Source organism: Zeugodacus cucurbitae, chromosome 4 (assembly GCF_028554725.1).
Source record: "Zeugodacus cucurbitae isolate PBARC_wt_2022May chromosome 4, idZeuCucr1.2, whole genome shotgun sequence".
NCBI classification, from domain to species: domain Eukaryota; kingdom Metazoa; phylum Arthropoda; class Insecta; order Diptera; family Tephritidae; genus Zeugodacus; species Zeugodacus cucurbitae.
Window position 1 is genome coordinate 18,754,598 of NC_071669.1, and position 19,120 is coordinate 18,773,717.

The window sequence follows — 19,120 nt, forward strand, 5'->3', positions numbered from 1 at the left end:
TTGTGCAAGAACCGAAGCCGCTCGACCTTCCCAAGCGACGTCGCTTCGTTCTATGGGCTCTTGAAAAGTTCCAAGCAGATCCGATGTTTTCGAGTCAAATTCTGTTCAGCGATCCGTCCGATTTCTGACTCAATGTGTATGTAAACAAACAAAATTGCCGCTAGAATCATCGGTCCATAATTCTTCAAAAATGATGCCGGTGAGAACGTAACCGATCTTTATCACGCCATGATAACCGACTATTTGATGCCTGAAATTGAAGCTTGTGACTCCGGCGACATTTGATTTCACACATCGCATCAATCAATGGATTTATTAAGAGAACACTTCAGTGAGCAAATAATTTCACGTTTTGGGCCGATCAATAGGCCACCAAGAAGTATGATATCATACCGTTAGACTCTTTCCTGTGTGGATATGTAAAGTCGGAAGTCTATGCAGACAATTCCGCTTCGATTCAGGCCTTGGAGCATAACATCACGCGTGTCATTCGCTAGTTACCAGTCGAAATGCTCGAACGAGTCATTGAAAATTGGATTGCCCATCTGAGATTTAGCCGCGGCCAACATTTGAAAGAGATAATTTAAAAAAAAAATAAATTCCAACGAATGTTCTTCCGGACGATAATAAACATACCCCATTGAATTTAAATTTTTTATTTATTTTCTTTAAAAAATTAATAAACCTCGAAATGTTTCACTCTTTATATAGTATAAAAGTGTTTGGGGCGATTTCACACAGTTTCGCCATCAAGACTATATTCAAGATTACAGGTTCACGTTAATTTTGTTAACAGACCTCACATATTAACGCGTATACATATATATATCACTTATGCTATAAAGCCCAACGAATGTTTGAAAATCCTATTATTAGGTATGTATATAAGATCTAAACGAAGTAATGACCAGATTTTAACTATTTTGGAAATTTGAATTTCTATAAAATATCTGAGAGAAATACCGATATTTTCGTTATATAAACATTAATTATCCATAGACATGTTCGTTAGCTGCATTAATAAAGTTATGGTCCGATTTCGACAAGTTTTGGATGTGCAATCTCCATATCTCCTATGAAGTATTGTGGAAAGTTTCATTTCGGAATCTTTCGGAATGGCTCTTGATTTATATACTGCAAAGTAGCCGATTCAAGATGTTAGGGAAATTTTTTATATCAAGTTTTTTAAATATTTCGAGTTTTTGACCCATTTTGAATCACGCCCAATTTGTATACCATCTTTTCTGTACAATTTAGTGCCATATCCTATATCTAACTTGTTTAGTTTTAGTTGATACAAACAGCCGTTATAAAACTATTATACACTATGTGCAGCAAGTTGCGAGAGTATAAAGAAAACACATACATAGTTTAAAATTAGCAATTTTAGAATTTTAATTTTTAACTTTTAAGAACGGAATTATAAGAACTTGATTATTATAAAAGCGTTTGGAAATGCAAATATATAGATATCGCTATACTGCAAACACACGGACGGATTCCACAGCCATAGTCGCTTGCGGGCCCCACTCCCTGCTGCACATTCTTTCTTTTTTTACGTTTTTATTATTTTTATTTATTTGAACGCATGCCTTTCTATGATTCTGACGTGCGCAGCAACCTGTAAAACTTCGATGGAAAAAAGTAAATGCGGTATTATATCCATTTCGCCATGGTTTGGATGTCGTATCCTCAAATTCAAGGTTTCCTCCAGCTCCAACGCCCAAAACGATATGATACTAGAGATGAAAATTTAGAGACAAATACAACAAAAAGCAAAAAATTATTTTTGTAAGCACTTACAGGTTCTGCATATTCCCCGTTGTTTATACTACAAGCATACTGTTTTCTATCGACGTACCAACTCATCCCTTGTGAAGTCCATACCATGGTGAAGTTGTGAAAACCATCTACATTGAAATTCGTATTGACGGCCATGTGACTTAAACGAGTAAAATATAGTTTTGCGGATTGTTTATTCTCTCGTGCTTGTAATATTACTGGGCCACCACGTAAACGTTTACTTTCAAGATCAGCTGACGTGGCAAAAGCTATACGGATTTGCTTGCGCATAGCACAATTGAGTTTGTCGGGCATAAGCATAATATCTGTATATAATGAAGAACGTAATTCACATTCTAAATATTTGAGTATTTTTTCCACTTACAGGGGAATAGCCAATCACCGTTAGGCAGTGTTGCATTGATTTCAATACGTCCATATGTGAAACTGAATGTCCCATTTGTGCTGATTCTCGCCGAGTTTACTGGTGCGGGATATTCGTATGCCCTTTCTTTAGATTTTTCATATTTGCAAGTAAAATGACTGCCTTCATAGCAAGCAGGACTTCTACAACTATAGAGAAAGGCTTATAAATATTTTGTTTAATAATAGTAGTAATTGATTAGTGTATTGTTTTTGGTTTTCATTGAACCTTTTAAGAACGTATAGCATCGTTTTGAAATATTTGCTAGTAAAACATATAAGGAATGACTAAAATATAATTAAGATAACTCAAGCATCGATACAAACTATGTACATATACATATCTAGGAGTGTACGTTAACTCATTCTAAGAATTTTTGTGATTCAAATTGGTATAGCACCCCGGAAGTTTGCAAATTCTTATATATGTAAGGTAAGCGATGGCTAGGGGAAGTGTTCACCCGAATTTATCCAGTTTTGGCATTTCTGAATTTCACTATGATATCAGTTTTGCTATTCGGTATCTTAGGATTTCAAAAGTCTTGATTCGATTTCGACAAGTTTTTTTTTGGCCGGGAAAGTTTTCCGATTCTTTTCAATTGCAATGCCAACCTCCTCGGAGTGTTAAGGTACCAAGGTGGCACCATCAAATATCTAAATGTTTACACAAATTTTCACTTGCGCAAGCTGACGGACATATGTATATACCTCATCATCGTTATCTTCTTGATATATGTATGTACAGATATAACTCGATAATCACAGCAACATTATCGTAGAGTAAATAGTATGCAGACTTTTTTGTTAGATATAGGGTTATATATATGTATATAAATGATTGGGATGACGAGTGGAGTTGAAATCCGGATGTGTGTCCGTCCGTCTGACCGTGCAAGCGATAACTTGAGTAAAAATTAAGATATCTTAATGAAACTTGGAACAAATATTCCTTGGCACCCTGAGGAGGTTGTTTTCGACAATGGGCAAAATCGGTCCACTGATCGGTTAACTAAGCCATACATAAAATTATGAAAATAAAATTTGGAATATAGTATCGCATTAGGAAGAGGCACATTTGGATGTAATTTTTTTTGAAAAGTGGGCGTGACCCCGCCCCCAAATAGGGTTTTTGTATATAACTCGCAAACCAATAAAGCTATATAAACCAAACTTTCTGCAGTCGTTTCTTTTGGCCATTTTATACAGTCCAAAAATCGGATAATAACCACGCCCACCTCCCATACAAAGTTTTGGTTGAAAATGACTAAAAGTGCGTTAACTAACTAACGAAAAATGTCGGAAACACTAAATTATACAGAAGAAATATCAGAAAGAAGATGTAGTGAGATTTTTTTACAAAATGTAACATGGGCGTGGCGTCGACCACTTATGGGTCAAAAATCCTATCTCAAGAACTACTCGACCGATTTCGATGAAATTCGGTATATAACACTTTCTTGACACCTTGATAACACGGGTGGAATCGGTTCACAACCACGTCTACTTCACATATAACTCAATTTTAAATTCCATCTTATTGGTTCACTTTATAATGTAAACATAAGGAACCAACGAAGATAGCGGAACAAATCTTTACACAAATACATGATACACAGTGGCTACACTTGTTGAGAAGGGTAATTTTTCATCGAAAATATGGGCAAATCTCTTCAATATTTTAATGAAATTAAGAGAGAATCGTTTTCTTCTAAAAGGCTACTATATATGACGATTTTCGTTATTCTATTAAACTTTATGCCGAATTTATGGGTAAATTTGTATGTTATCTTAATAAAATTTCTTCAATAAATTGCGAGCGTATAAAATGTTCGGTTGCACCCGAACTAAGCCTTTCCTTACTGGTTTTATTAAATTATAATTTTGATAATATAAAAGGCAATGTAAAAATTTTCTTACTCAGAAACGTTAAATCTTGAATTCGTCCCTAATTTCGAGGAGATTGAGGGTGTTATAAACAATTTTCCATTATACACCTCTGCGTTAGCCTTACTTAAAGCTGTAAAATCCTCAGATTGATCACCTATAGCATTTGAATGAATAAATTTTGCATAAGTCCAATTCGGTAAGTCTTGTTTTTCGAAAAGCTCCTCGAAAATCAATTCGTCACGTTTGAATATTCTCCTCAATTCTTTGCCGTTTTTTTTAACTTTGGTTTCAGTCTCTCGATTAACCAAATTTGTGGCTATATTTGCAGCACATGTATCGATCGGATTTTCGGCTTCCTTAATAGTTTCATAGGTGAGCGTGAGTCTATCAGAGACTTGTACACTATCGGTCCTTGAAAAGAGACCATCCTTATGTGTCACTAAGACATTGATTTTTACTTTATCATTCCTTTTTAGCTTATTAGCGGCATGTTCACTTCTCCAGAAACCGCCTCGTTGTGCAGTTACCATATCCACTAATACAGGACACTGTTCATTAATCTCAATATTAAATATTGCCATACTGATTCCATCTTCATCTATTAAAATTACGATAAGAAATTAGTTTAGATTAAATGAAAAATAAACTCTCTCGATGAGAATATGGATAACAAAACACATGACAGGTCTAAAGCTCGTACATAAGAATGTATGTAATGTAGTAGCTACAATGATGACGCATTCGAAGATATGACATTTCAGGTGTTCATATGTTATGGAAGTTATATGTATGATACTTTACAGAGCAATATAAATAGGCTGTAGAAGCTTGTATATATTTATTAAAACGACAGTGCATATTAATTATTTATATAGAAGTTTATTAAAATTTCTCCAATATACACGAGATATATACATATATACATATTAATACATATATTTATATAGCAAAGACACGCACATAATCCACAACCAGTGCTGGACTGGTCCAAGTAGATTTCCAATTGGCTCGATCACGCCAAAAATTCAATGCTGCTTTGGGCGACGTATTTGCCCAGGGTTTTGATAAATAATCATCTGAAAAGTCACCATGTCCACCAGCTGCGACACCAAGTGTGATGTAGAACTTCAAAGCATAAACGAAGAAGAATATGGAAAAAAATCATTATAATTATGAGTACATGTAAGGCAATGTTTAATTTAAACTACAGCTGGAACCCGAATATTAAGTAGTTTTCAATAACATTTTATAGTGTGTGCAACAACATAACTTATAAAGGGTGATTAAAGTAGAGGCACTTTTTTTCAATAGTCTCCTTTTGACAGATCATGTGAGAACAAGTAAGTCGTGTCAAGCTGTCATCTTATTTTTGTACAGTATTGCTTGGCATGTCATCATGGAAAAACCAATGCCTGAATAACGTTTACAAATTGTTCAACTTTCAAAATTCACGTTCCGTAAATAATGTGTTTGAAAGTACTAAAATTCAACTTGAGACCCAACATTCATTATTGGATAATATTCGACCGAATAGACCACATCCAGCACGCGGTGAAGAAAAGATAACAGCCGTAGCTGAGAATGTGCACGAAGACCGTGTGACAATCGATTCGGCGCCGTACGCAGCAACTTGGACTGACGTATGTAACGACGTGAGGCATTTTATTTCGATATCCTAAATTGAAAGCGTACAAAATACAGCTTGTGCAAGAACTGAAGATGCTCGACCTCCAAGCGACAACGCTTCGCTCTATCGGTTTTTGAAAAGTTCCAAAAAGATCCGACGTTTTCGAGCCAAACTCTGTTCAATGATGGGGCCCATTCCTGACTCTATTGGTACTTAATTAAGCAAAATTGCCGCATTTGGGATGAAGAGCTACCTGACGAGATACAAGAGCTGTCATTTTGTCCAAAAGAAAACAACAGTTTTATGTGATTTGTAAGCCATGTTATCTGATATTGAAGCTCGTGAAATAAAGGCCAAAGAATGCGCTTTCGAATGATAATAAACATTCCTCATTAAATTTAAATTCTTTAAAAAAGTAGGGAACCTCGAAATGGATCACCCTTTAGAACATAGCCATGACTTGTCAGTATTCCAGTCAGTCCACAATACCCTAACAGTTGTCTACACTTCACTTAAACTGCTGCAATAATTAAAAACCAACCTCTTGATCAAATGGCGCCATATAATTGCCACTGGTCCACGCATAATTTTGGCCCACTTCGTGCTGCGCGAATCCACCATCGATGCTGCCATATTTTTGTCCATCCACTTCGAAGCTCAAACGACGATCGTCCCATGTTAATGTGTAAACATGAAAGGTTTCACCAAAATGTGCATCACGACTGGTATTCACCATGAATGCATTGCGATAAATCGCCTCGGGACGCAGCACTGCACCGCCATTGAGTAGACGGCCGCCCATTTCAGTGCCACTTTGCGTTTGTAATTGCAGATTACTACGTATGAATGCGATGCGCATTTGACCAGAGGCATACGCTTGTTGACCGTACAGATTGGCGTGCGGTTCCAGTAAAAGTACTTAATTTACAAACAAACAATTATTTAATATATATATATATATATGTCCTTTGAGAAACCTACACGGATAAAGCCAATCGCCTTGTGGCAATTTGGCGCGCACCTCAACACGTCCATATTTGAAGCTGAACGCATGCTTGGTGTTGATGCGGGCCGTGAGTATGGGCGGCAGTACGACACGTCCGAAAGGTTGTCGCCTACATTCGATATCCGGATTCTGATAGGCGGTACATCTGCGGAAAGTTGTTGTTTTTTATAGCTGTTTATAATAGTGTGTGTTGAAACTCACCTTGCACCTAAATTCAAACTCCCCCTACGTATGTCGGCATCCGGACTATCATTACCCCAAATGTGCGGTTCAATCTTCAGCAAACCATTCGTGATTTCTGCATTTGTATCATATAATACGAATTCCGCATCGGCATTATCGAGCGGTAGGCGCACTTCATAACGCCAGCGCGTTACATTCAATTCGTTACCGTTAAAATTTTCCTCAAATAACAGTTCACCACGGCATACGTTGCGATCACGTATTTTCGTTAAAGCTGGCTCACACTTTTCTGTACGTGGATCTATGGCCGGTGGCGTTTCCGTTGTAACCGTTGATTTATTATCATTAATAACTTCGTTGATATCTGTTAGCGTCTCACTAACCACGATTGGTGTGGACATGGCACGAAAACGATTCTTATTGAATTGTACATCAGTCCATATGTAAATGGTATCGTCGTCACGTAGATGACGTTTGCTCTCAAATATCCAACGATTATCGATTGGCGTACTAACTCGACCGGAGAATTCGCCTTGTTCGAAAGCTTTGAAGGGCCGATTACGATTGATATTGAATGCCACATTTTCGATGCCAGCCTCATCTATTTAAATAATCGTATTTCAGTACTTTGAGCTTGTATTTACACACCAATTACTACCAATTACCAAGCCATTAGTAATACAAGTCAGTGCACATAACCATTACAAAGTGCTAAAGTGTCTTAAATCTAGATAAGGGTTTAATAAGAAATATTAAGCTGTTTATGTTTCAAGTTGAGATGGAGTTCACAGATGGTTCAAGCAACATGAAGATGACGCTCATACCAAAGGCTGAAGGATATAGACCGATATACAGAGATATTGAGCTCTATACTTAAATACGAGTAATGGATTGTGATAACAGTGTTCTTTTACTATCGGATACAAAAATAATTTAATTAAGATGTTAAAATTCATGCTCAAATGGGCAGTTCATAAATTGTTGTAATTTTTATTATTATTATTTAAGCTCTTGCTTTACAATTAGATTCCAGAAGGTATCTAGGGTAGAACCACAACAACAATAACTACTAGATTTCTTTTCTCTTATTTTTTGTTGAATTACAGTTATTCAAAGATAACAATAGAACATTACAGAGTTACATACACCGCACTTTGTTCTCATTTCCTTTATGCGAGTTCTATACTATATAAGGATTTTCCACCAAAACCTTCAATCGTATTGCGTTAACAGATCTTAAGCTAGGTTTTATGGCTGTTCCTCACAAAAGGAGGAATACACTTAGATTATAAGAACAGTCCTTTGTGAAGTCAGAAAAAAACCCCGAATTAGAAATTTAGACTCGCTAAAGTGCCGTGAACCTATTACAAATCCGCTTAGGTTGTCAAAGTAATTTTAGGCCCAATCTCGTATAGGCGGGGCATTCAATAAGGAAAGTTGAGATGATTCCATCTCGTCTTTTTCCAGGCAACTTCTACAGCTAGTGCCTGATACAAATTTAAAGCGACTATGACCCCTACAACTATGGAATTATTACGGAGTGCGAAGAACTCACTAGACTTTTTAAAATTTTCCTTGGGTCATAATATTCTTGTTACTGATCAGCTCAGCTGAAGTCTAACTGTCGAGTAGAAAATCACAAGATGGGTAGCCATTAATGTGTAGCCTCACCAGCTCATCAGCCTAACAATTTCGCTTGAATCCGCTGTGGCCAGGCACCCAAATTAGACATAAACATATTTTCTGATTTCACATGATTTCACGAACACTTTCCAATTAGGGAAATTTTTGGAATATGGCAAAATGGAAAACATTCTCAAAATGTAAGGTTCCAGAGTTCTCACTGGGTATCTTTTCTTTCGTGCTCACCAACACAGTCACAATTCCTCTCGTGCCGACCACTGTCTTAAGGTCACAATACAGCTAATCTAACAAATTTAATCTAAAATGTATAAATCTTTTGAATTTATAAAGCTTTTGCAATTCTGTGGAATTTCCATTTTCAGCACAAGTGTGATACTGATAACTGTTGATGGACATATGTATGTATGTATGTGCTATAACAAACAGATCTACATATGTATACAGTTGGCGTCCAGTAATACGAAAGTTCCTTCGTGCGAATGTCCAATTTTTATACACTCATAGTTCTATAGAAAGAGGACGTTGTTTCATGACCACAAACACTTTACGTTTACTAAGGAACGTGATGCCTAAGGAAGCATTTAATGACAACGATTTGACCGTTTGGAATAATGAGAATATCGCTGACGATATACTGATCAAGAATAAAAAATTTTGGCTCCAGTCGAATCATCGAAGGTGAACCATGCATCCACATGATTAGCTATTTTGGAAAATGTATACAGTGGGCTACTGAGAATAATATTGACAGTTTCAAAACGCTTTCACTGCGATATCTAACGGGTGATTTTTTTGAGGTTAGGATTTTCATGCATTAGTATTTGACAGATCACGTGGGATTTCAGACATGGTGTCAAAGAGAAAGATGCTCAGTATGCTTTGACATTTCATCATGAATAGACTTACTAACGAGCAACGCTTGCAAATCATTGAATTTTATTACCAAAATCAGTGTTCGGTTCGAAATGTGAAATCCGCTTTTTTATCGACAAATTTTGTTCAGCGATGAGGCTCATTTCTGGTTGAATGGCTACGTAAATAAGCAAAATTGCCGCATTTGGGGTGAAGAGCAACCGGAAGCCGTTCAAGAACTGCCCATGCATCCCGAAAAATGCACTGTTTGGTGTGGTTTGTACGCTGGTGGAATCATTGGACCGTATTTTTTCAAAGATGCTGTTGGACGCAACGTTACGGTGAATGGCGATCGCTATCGTTCGATGCTAACAAACTTTTTGTTGCCAAAAATGGAAGAACTGAACTTGGTTGACATGTGGTTTCAACAAGATGGCGCTACATGCCACACAGCTCGCGATTCTATGGCCATTTTGAGGGAAAACTTCGGAGAACAATTCATCTCAAGAAATGGACCCGTAAGTTGGCCACCAAGATCATGCGATTTAACGCCTTTAGACTATTTTTTGTGGGGCTACGTCAAGTCTAAAGTCTACAGAAATAAGCCAGCAACTATTCCAGCTTTGGAAGACAACATTTCCGAAGAAATTCGGGCTATTCCGGCCGAAATGCTCGAAAAAGTTGCCCAAAATTGGACTTTCCGAATGGACCACCTAAGACGCAGCCGCGGTCAACATTTAAATGAAATTATCTTCAAAAAGTAAATGTCATGAACCAATCTAACGTTTAAAATAAAGAACCGATGAGATTTTGCAAATTTTATGCGTTTTTTTTTTAAAAAAAGTTATCAAGCTCTTAAAAAATCACCCTTTACAAGAGACCATGCAAAGGAGTTTGTAGATGTTCTACGCTAATTTACTTCCATTCTTCAACATCAGATGCATTTTTATTTTTGTGTATACAAACTCAAGAAATTTAATATACGTGTGATTCTACGATAAGGGGTTTCAATTGCATAGCGGATACGGCCAAAGAAAAACTTTGGATTTTTTTCATGAAACCTCTATATATGTATATGTATATACCTCTCTTTGTCTGAATTGTTATTCGTTTGTCCCGCAAATAAACGAGAACGACCAAAACGATCTGGCTAATTTTAGTCTTGAAATATTCGTGGAAGGCCAGAAAAAGATTAGAAAGTCATTCATATACGAGGGCTCTTATATATATTTCTGGCCTAGGCAACACTAAGTGTTGCCAGGTGCAATCTGACATTTCTATTGGAAAGTTTGACATTTTTTAGCATAATATCACTCAGAACGTTTTGTCATTTAATCGTGAATTGTTTTATTTACAGGGAATTAAAAAATTCATCTCGGCCAAAAAATGGAATTAACTCGTGAACATTTTCGTGCGATCATTTTTCACAACTTTCGACGTGGATTATCGCGACAAGAGTGCATCGAATTGTATGGCTATGAAGCACCATCCTATAGCACTGTGAAAAACTGGTACAACGAATTCAATCGTGGCCGACGCTCGCTCAAAGACGAATTCCGTGAAGGTCGTCCAAAAACAGCCGTTGTGCCAGAAAACATCGATGCCGCACGTGAACTGATAATGCAAGACCGTCATGTGACATACCTTCAGATAGAGGCATGCCTATGCATTTCTCCCAGCAGCATACATTCGATATTGCATGAACACCTGGGCGTAAAAAAGGTTTGTTCTCGTTGGATCACACACAATTTGACAGTCGCTCAAAAAAGGCTCCAAAAAAGTGCTTCGAAAATTGGTTTGAGCGCATGCAAAAGTGTATAAATCTTGATGGAGAATATTTTGAAAAACAATAAAACCATTTTCGTTGATAAATATTCCTATTTTCATTATTAGGCCGGAAATATATATAGCAGCCCTCGTACTATATATATGATGATTTTTTATTGGACTTTATGCCGAATATATAGGTCAAATTGTGTGTTATCTTAATAAAATTACATCAATAAATTGCGAGAGTATAAAATGTTCGGTTTGACCCGAACTTAGCTTTTCCTTATTTGTTGCAAATTGTTTTGGGCTATCGACACAACCTTATACAATTGAACAATAACAAAAATATTTTAACAAAGCAACAATGACAACCTTCAAAATATTATTTTTTTGTTTTCTCTTTTTAATAATATTCGCGATTAAAGAAAGTTCTTTGGTATTTTTTTTACATTATCGGAGTTTTGGTAAGGAACCCTATTTAACCCCTATTTTATAAACTAAATATAGCCTATGTCACTCAGAATTTTTAAAATCGGTGCAGTAGTTTCGGAGCCTATTCGAGACAAACAAACAAAAAATCAAACCCTCTTTATAATATTAGGTCCGGGTGCTATGATGATTACTTCACTTTAATTATCACAGTATTAGTATCTTAGGACAATAAAGGCAAATAAATTAAATTAATAGTATAGATGCATTATATGAATTGCCAGGGGAGAGGCAAAATCAGTTCGCGAATCCAGTACACCGCACGATCGGAATGCAATAACTAAAAAACTACACCGCTCAAATGGATTTCGCGATTAATATTATTAACTTCAAGCTGATATATGCTCTTGAGCACTTTTTTCAATGCGGTCGTCTTTAAATAGATGTGAAACAAAATTTGGCAGGGTAGATACATAAAATAATCGGGACAAAAGTTAATTTTAACAAGTACGGAAAGGCTAAGTTCGGGTGCAACCGAACATTTTATACTCTCGCAATTTATTGAAGAAATTTAACCAATGCACATATGCGGAATAAAGCTCACCGTATTTTTGAAAAATCTACAATGAGGTATATGGGAGCTAGGAGAAGATACTTTTGAAAAACCTACAATACCTCATTGTGACCCGATTTTAATAATTTTTGGAACAGAGACAGACTATTAGAAGAAAACAATTTCCTCTGAATTTAATTGAGATATCTGAGAGATTTACCCATATTTTCGGTTAAAATTTATCCTTAGGCGCTGAGTTCACCATGTTCGATATCTGGGGCCTTGAAAAGTTATGGTCCGTTTTCGACAATTTTTTCACAAGTGAAGCCAGAGATGATAAGCACTAATTGTGTAAAGTTTTATTCCGTTATCTTCATTGGTTCCTTATGTTTACATTATAAAGTGAAGGAATAAGATGGATTTCAAAAAGGAGTTATAAGGAAAGTAGTAGTGGTTATGAACCGATTTCATCTATTTTCCACACGTGTCATCAGGGTGTCAAGAAAATATTATATACAGAATTTCATTCGAATCGGTCGAGTAGTTCCTGAGATATGGTTTTTGACCCATAAGTGGGCGATGCCACGCCCATTTTCCATTTTGTAAAAAAATCTGAGTACAGCTCCCTTCTGGTATTTCTTCTGCAAAATTTAGTGTTTCTGACGTTTTTCGTTAGTTAGTTAACCCACTTTTAGTAATTTTCAACCTCACCTTTGTATGGGAGGTGGGCGTGGTTATTATCCGATTTCAACTATTTTCATGGTGTGTGGTGGGGTGTGTAAGAGAACCGACTGCAGAAAGTTTGGTTTATATAGCTTTATTAGTTTGCGAGTTAAATACAAATAACCAATTTGTGGGCGGGGCCACGCCCACTTTCCCAAAAAGATTACATCTAAATATGCCCCCTCCTAGTGCAATCCTTTATTCCAAATTTTACTTTTATATCTTCATTTATGGCTTAGTTATGACACTTTATGTGTTTTCGGTTTTCGCCATTTTGTGGGCGTGGCAATGGTCCGATTCCGCCCATTTGATCTTCTTATGGTGCCAAGGAGTATTTGTGCCAAGATTCGTCAAGATATCTTAATTTTTACTCAAGTTACAGCTTGCACAGACGGACGGACGGACGGACGGACAGACAGACATTCGGATTTGAACTCCACTCTTCATCCTGATCACTTTGGTATATATAACCCTATATCTAACTCGTTTAGTTTTGGGTGTTACAAACAACCGTTAGGTGAACAAAACTATAATACTCTCTTTAGCAACTTTTGTTGCGAGAGTATAAAAATTATATGAAATAAACAAAATTATTTTGTCTTTTATTTAACAATACTTAATTTCAATTATTTTACTTCCGACTGATTTTAGTTTTGTTTTAGCATCTCATACAAAAAATATATGTATTGTCCGAAAGTTAATTAAAAAGTAACAATGGGACAAGCCGGGAGAGAGACTTTTTTAGACTTTGTAAGGAATTTCAGAGAAAATTGTTTTAATTATGCAGTGAGTTGTAATGTTATTTAATACATTACATTAAAATGATGTAATTCATTGAAAAAAATAGCTACATAAAGGACAAAAACAATACTTTAAGCCGATTGCCCACACATACAAGTTACTTACTATCGTAGAATCACCCATACACATTTACGTAAACAAAAATGTGTGTATGTATATGTTAAGCTGTTGGATTCTTTTTTTTTTTTTTTTGCAAGTAAGAGAATACTATTTTTTGCATACATTCCATTGATTTCTTATCAAAATATAGGATTAGAAAAATAATTCGTGGCGATTATACGAATTTTTCATTCTACGAATAGGTCTGACATTACATGTATATAGTTCGTATCAGTGGACGTCGACTTTGTACATATGCATGTACATATAATATTTTTTTAGCCTAACTTTTGTTGCTTAATTTTTTTCACATGCGTTCTCGAGTTAATAAGTCACGGAATGGGAATAATTTGTTATATTTATTATACTTAATTTTAAGACTTCTCTAAGCCATTTAGTGGTATTTCATTTCAAGACCTCTCTGAGCCATTAAGAAAGTGAAAGATCAAGTTTCTTTCTTTTGGACGTTTAATTTCAAAACCTCTCTGTGGCATTAAGAATGCAATAGCACTAGCATTCTTTGATTGCTTCATCTCAAGACCTCTCTGAACTCCAGAACCCGTTCAAACTGAGACTTGCCATCACTTTAATGTACAGAGTATGGCTCGATTTCTAACTGCGATTTTCGCATAAAGCTCTAACATTGGCTAAAAGTGCATAATTTTGCTAATTTTATGTTTTTATTGGTTTAAAAATATATAATAAAAAAATCACAAAATTAGTGAAATGTTTTGAAAAACAATTAAAGCCAAGAAAATAATGTTTTAGATAATGATTAATAACTATTGCCATATCTGCTATAAAAAATACACTTGTTCTTAGCCTCTGAAACCCAGCTTACCTCATAAAGCGACTTAAGCAATTATAAGAAATTACATTTTTTATTTTTTTTTTATACTCTCGCAACAAAGTTGCTAAGAGAGTACTATAGTCTGTTCACATAACGGTTGTTTGTAATACCCAAAACTAAGCGAGTTAGATATAGGGTTATATATACCAAAGTGATCAGCGTTGCATCGCCCACTTATGGGTCAAAAACCATATTTCAAGAACTACTCGACAGATTTCAATGAAATTCGGTATATAATATTTTTTTAACACCATGATGACACGTGAAGAAATTAAATCGGTTCACAACTACGATAACTTCCCATAAAACTCAATTTTGAATATATACATAAGGAACCAATGAAGATAGCGAAATAAAACTTTACACAAATACTGTGTATGATCTGTAGCATCACTTGTGAAAAAGTTGTCGAAATCGGACTATAATTTTTCAAATCCCCGGATATCGAATATGTTGAACACTCGAAAATATGGATAAATCTCTTAGATAATTTAATGTAATTCAGAGGAAATTGTTTTTTCTAATATATACTAAAAAATACGATGAGCTTATTCTAATATATAAAATTCTCATGTCACGGTGTACGTTATTGAACTCCTCTGAAACCGCTCGACCGATTTTCGTGAATCTTTGCGTGCATATCGGCTAGGGTTGAGAATCGGACAACATCTATTTTTCATCCTCCTAAATGTTAAGGGTGGTCCACCCCTAATTTTTTTAACTTTCCGCGAAGAAAATTAAAAATTTTCAAAAATCGGGAAGTTATTGGTTGTTGAAGTTCAAACCGATCTGGCTAATTTTAGTCTTGAAATATTCGTGGAAGGCCAGAAAAAGATTAGAAAGTGAGTAAATATTGAAAAATTGCGAGGAAGGTAATAATAAGAGAATTGTATTCGAGTTGACAAGAAAAATATAAAAAGAGAAAACAAAAAAAGAATATTTTGAAGGTTGTCATTGTTGCTTTGTTAAAATATTATTGAATTTATTATTAAATGAACGAAACACCACTCGGCAAAATCTCCAAAAATAGCGCTATAACGAAGATTTTCCAAATATTCAAGAAGTCGCTGGAGGTACTGCACAGGACTTTAAAAGATCTTGATTGTCGATAAACGTTTTTGGTGGAGCCAGGATTCTGTTAGCAGGTGATTTACGCCAGACTCTTCCAATTATTCCTGCTTGAGTCTTGATACTTTCTTGCGTGAGCTTCTGAACATGACCCCTTCCCCACCTCCAGCCAACACCAGCATCAACAAAACCAAAAATATTATCCTCGCAATCCAACGCAGAATCGCTCTTACCAACAGATGCTAGTTTGGACTGAGTGGACATTTAAATGTTGGAAACAACACCCGCGCCGTTAGTTCTGCTTTCTCCAGACTGGATAAGGAAGCGAAACGTATGGGTCTGGTGGTGAACGAGGACAAGACGAAATATCTCCTGTCGTCAAACAAACAGTCAGCGCATTCGTGTCTTGGCTCCCACGTCACTGTTGACAGTCATAACTTTGAAGTTGTAGATAATTTCGTCTACCTGGGAACCAGCATTAACAGCAATAACAATGTCAGCCTGGAAATCCAACGCAGAATCACTCTTGCCAACAGGTGCTACTATGGACTAAGTAGGCAAGTCCTCTCTCGACGAACAAAAACCAAACTCTACAAGTCTCTCATCATTCCCGTCCTACTTTACGGTGCAGAAGCGTGGACGATGTCAACATCCGATGAGACGGCACTAGGAGTTTTCGAGAGAAAGGTTTTGCGGAAGATTTATGGTCCCTTAAGAATTGGCAACGGCGAATACCGCAGACGATGGAACGATGAGCTGTATGTGTTATTCGACGACATAGACATAGTCCAGCGAATAAAAAAACAGCGGCTACGCTGGCTAGGACATGTTGTTCGAATGGATGAAGGTGCTCCAGCTCTGAAAGTATTCGATGCAGTACCCGCTGGTGGAAGCAGAGGAAGAGGGAGACCTCCACTCCGATGGAAGGACCAGGTGGAGAGGGACCTGGCTTCGCTTGGAATAACCAATTGGCGCCAAACTGCCAGAAGGAGAGATGCGTGGCGCGCTGTTTTGGACTCGGCTATAACCGCGTAAGCGGTGCCTACGCCAGTCAAGAAGAAGAAGAGGACATTTAAATGTTAAAGTCCTCTCTCGATGAACCAAAACCAAACGCTACAAGTCCCTTATCATCCCCGTTCTGCTTTATGCTGCAGAGGCATGGACGATGTCAACATCAGATGAGAGGACACTAGGAGTTTTAGAGAAAAAGGTTTTGTGGAAGATTTATGGTCCTTTGAACATTGGCAAAAGCGAATACCGCAAAAAGGAGAGATTACTAGCGCATTTAAATATATATAGTATATACTAGCAGATCCGGCCACATGTTTTTGTGGCTAAGGTATCCATTAAATTAAGTTGGTCCAATCTTGGCTTCGGCGATGATTTACGTTACGCAGCATGATGACAACTCGCACTACTTTTAATTGCAATGTGAGTGGCGATAGTACAGGCAATTTTAAATAGTTTGGGATAATTGACTACGTCATCCCGGTTTGTAGCTGTGTCAACTCTCCTGGACCGAAATTCTAAATTGTCGCATTAAGATCATGGATATCTTTGTTTTTTTTACCACCAATATAGGTCATTCAATCAGTCATTTATGGTTATCATATTGAGGTTTCATGTCAGTAAAACTTCTCTTTCGAGTCAATGAAGCGACAGAAATCTGTTGGAAATGCTATTAATCCATCGAGATGTCAACTGCCAACTGCTTCTACAATCGCAATTTGATATTGTTGCAAAAACGCTCATATGTTAGTTGTTAATTGGCGATTCTTTATGTGTCACCACAAATTAAATGATTTTAGGCATGCGACTAGCCCGTCAGTAACAGTTGATCCACGAATAATTGGAAGAATCTGGCGTAAATCACCTGTTAACAGAATCCTGGCTCCACCAAAAACGTTCATCGACAATCAAGATCTTTCGAAGTCCTGTGCATTACCTCCAACGACTTCTTGAATATTTATAAAATCTTCGTGTTAGCGATATTTTTGGAGATTTTGCCGACTGGTGTTTCGTTCATTTGCAATTTAGGAGTAATTGCAAGACCGAATATGCCGTCTGTTTGCTTATTGCTTACTAACAGGTGCCAAATTGGTGGTGAAAATGAGTGAAATTGGTTCTGGAATTACATCAGCCCTCATTCATATACGAGTAATGTAATTCAGAGGAAATTGTTTTTTCTAATAGTGTATCTCTTTATCAGAAATGGTTAAAATCAGGTCACAACTTCCCCTAGCTCTCATATAGCTAATTATAGGATTTTCAAAAATACGATGAGCTTAATAGCTTATAAATCGGGTAATATATGAAATTTTTTAGCCAAATTAAATGAGCATATAATCTTAGATATAATGTATGTGGGTGATGAAAATGAGTTTAATCGGTGCAGGAATTACCTCAGCCCTCATATACTATATATGACGATTTTCACTTTTCTATTAGACTTTATACCGAATATATGGGTCGAATTGTGTGTTATCTTAATAAAAATATAGCAATAAAATGTTCGGTTGCATCCGAACTTAGCCCTTCCTTACTTGTTTTAAAATATATTTTTGTTTAATGTCAGTACATCCTTCATACCATGAATAAATTTATTATTTTCGCAATAATTTAGCATTTCATACATACATACATATGTACACATGTACATTTGTATATAAGCACAATTGCATATTTGTCAAAGGTTATCATTAAATATTGATATGAAAAAAATTATTTTAATAATAAAGATAGAAGAAATGACAGCGATTAAACGTATTTGAATAAAAAATCTATATACTTGAGAATATATATAAGAATATATATACGAGTATATGTATATATATATTATGTACATACATACATGCATACATATATAATCAATTACTAATGCTTTGCATTAGCTTTTTATGTTTGTATGAAGCTTTTTATTGTTAGCCACACAAACAGCAACAGCACCAGCAACAGCACCAGCACCAGCACCGAAAGGGTTTCCCCCGTTAAAGCAAAAACAAAAACACCAACAAAATCAAAATCAAAATCACAAGAACCCAAACTAACTTACAACTAAACTGTGTTTATATGTATGTATATAGTATATAGTGTATACGAATACGTTATCACTCACCCGGTATTGAAACGTTAAATTTGTCTCCTATCAGTTCCAGTTTAATTTGTGGTATTTTATAAGCAAACACATTTTGAACACCATAACAGCACAGCCACACGAAGGATATGCAACACAGCGAAAAGCGCATCTTCGTTTGATTGCAAGAGCAAAAAAACAAAAAAAAAACAAAAGTTGAAAATAATAATTTATAAAAGTAACACTTCGAATTTGCTTGTTCACGCTAGCGCAAAGGTTTGAAAACTAAATGCTGCGAAAAATACGTTTAAGAACTGTGATGAGCTTAAACAGCAAATAAGAAGACAACC

General features: G+C 36.1%; 1 protein-coding gene across 2 annotated transcripts; it reads right to left on the reverse strand.

Annotated features, from left to right (window-relative positions):
- Positions 1-1,363: 1,363 nt before the first annotated feature.
- On the reverse strand, positions 1,364-19,102 carry LOC105216254 (gram-negative bacteria-binding protein 1). Of its 2 annotated transcripts, none has more exons than XM_011190654.3 (5): positions 18,813-19,082; positions 4,123-4,690; positions 2,168-2,355; positions 1,804-2,108; positions 1,364-1,739 (listed from the first exon to the last, which is right to left on the reverse strand). In XM_011190654.3, the coding sequence occupies exons 1-5, from the start codon at positions 18,940-18,942 to the stop codon at positions 1,476-1,478; spliced, it is 1,455 nt and encodes a 484-aa protein (XP_011188956.1). In that variant the 5' UTR covers positions 18,943-19,082; the 3' UTR covers positions 1,364-1,475. The 2 variants fall into 2 exon arrangements, with proteins under 2 accessions (XP_011188956.1, XP_011188964.1); XM_011190662.3 differs by lacking the exons at positions 1,364-1,739; positions 1,804-2,108; positions 2,168-2,355; positions 4,123-4,690 and adding exons at positions 4,952-5,217; positions 6,261-6,637; positions 6,701-6,870; positions 6,927-7,509 and having other exon boundaries at positions 18,813-19,102.
- Positions 19,103-19,120: the final 18 nt, after the last annotated feature.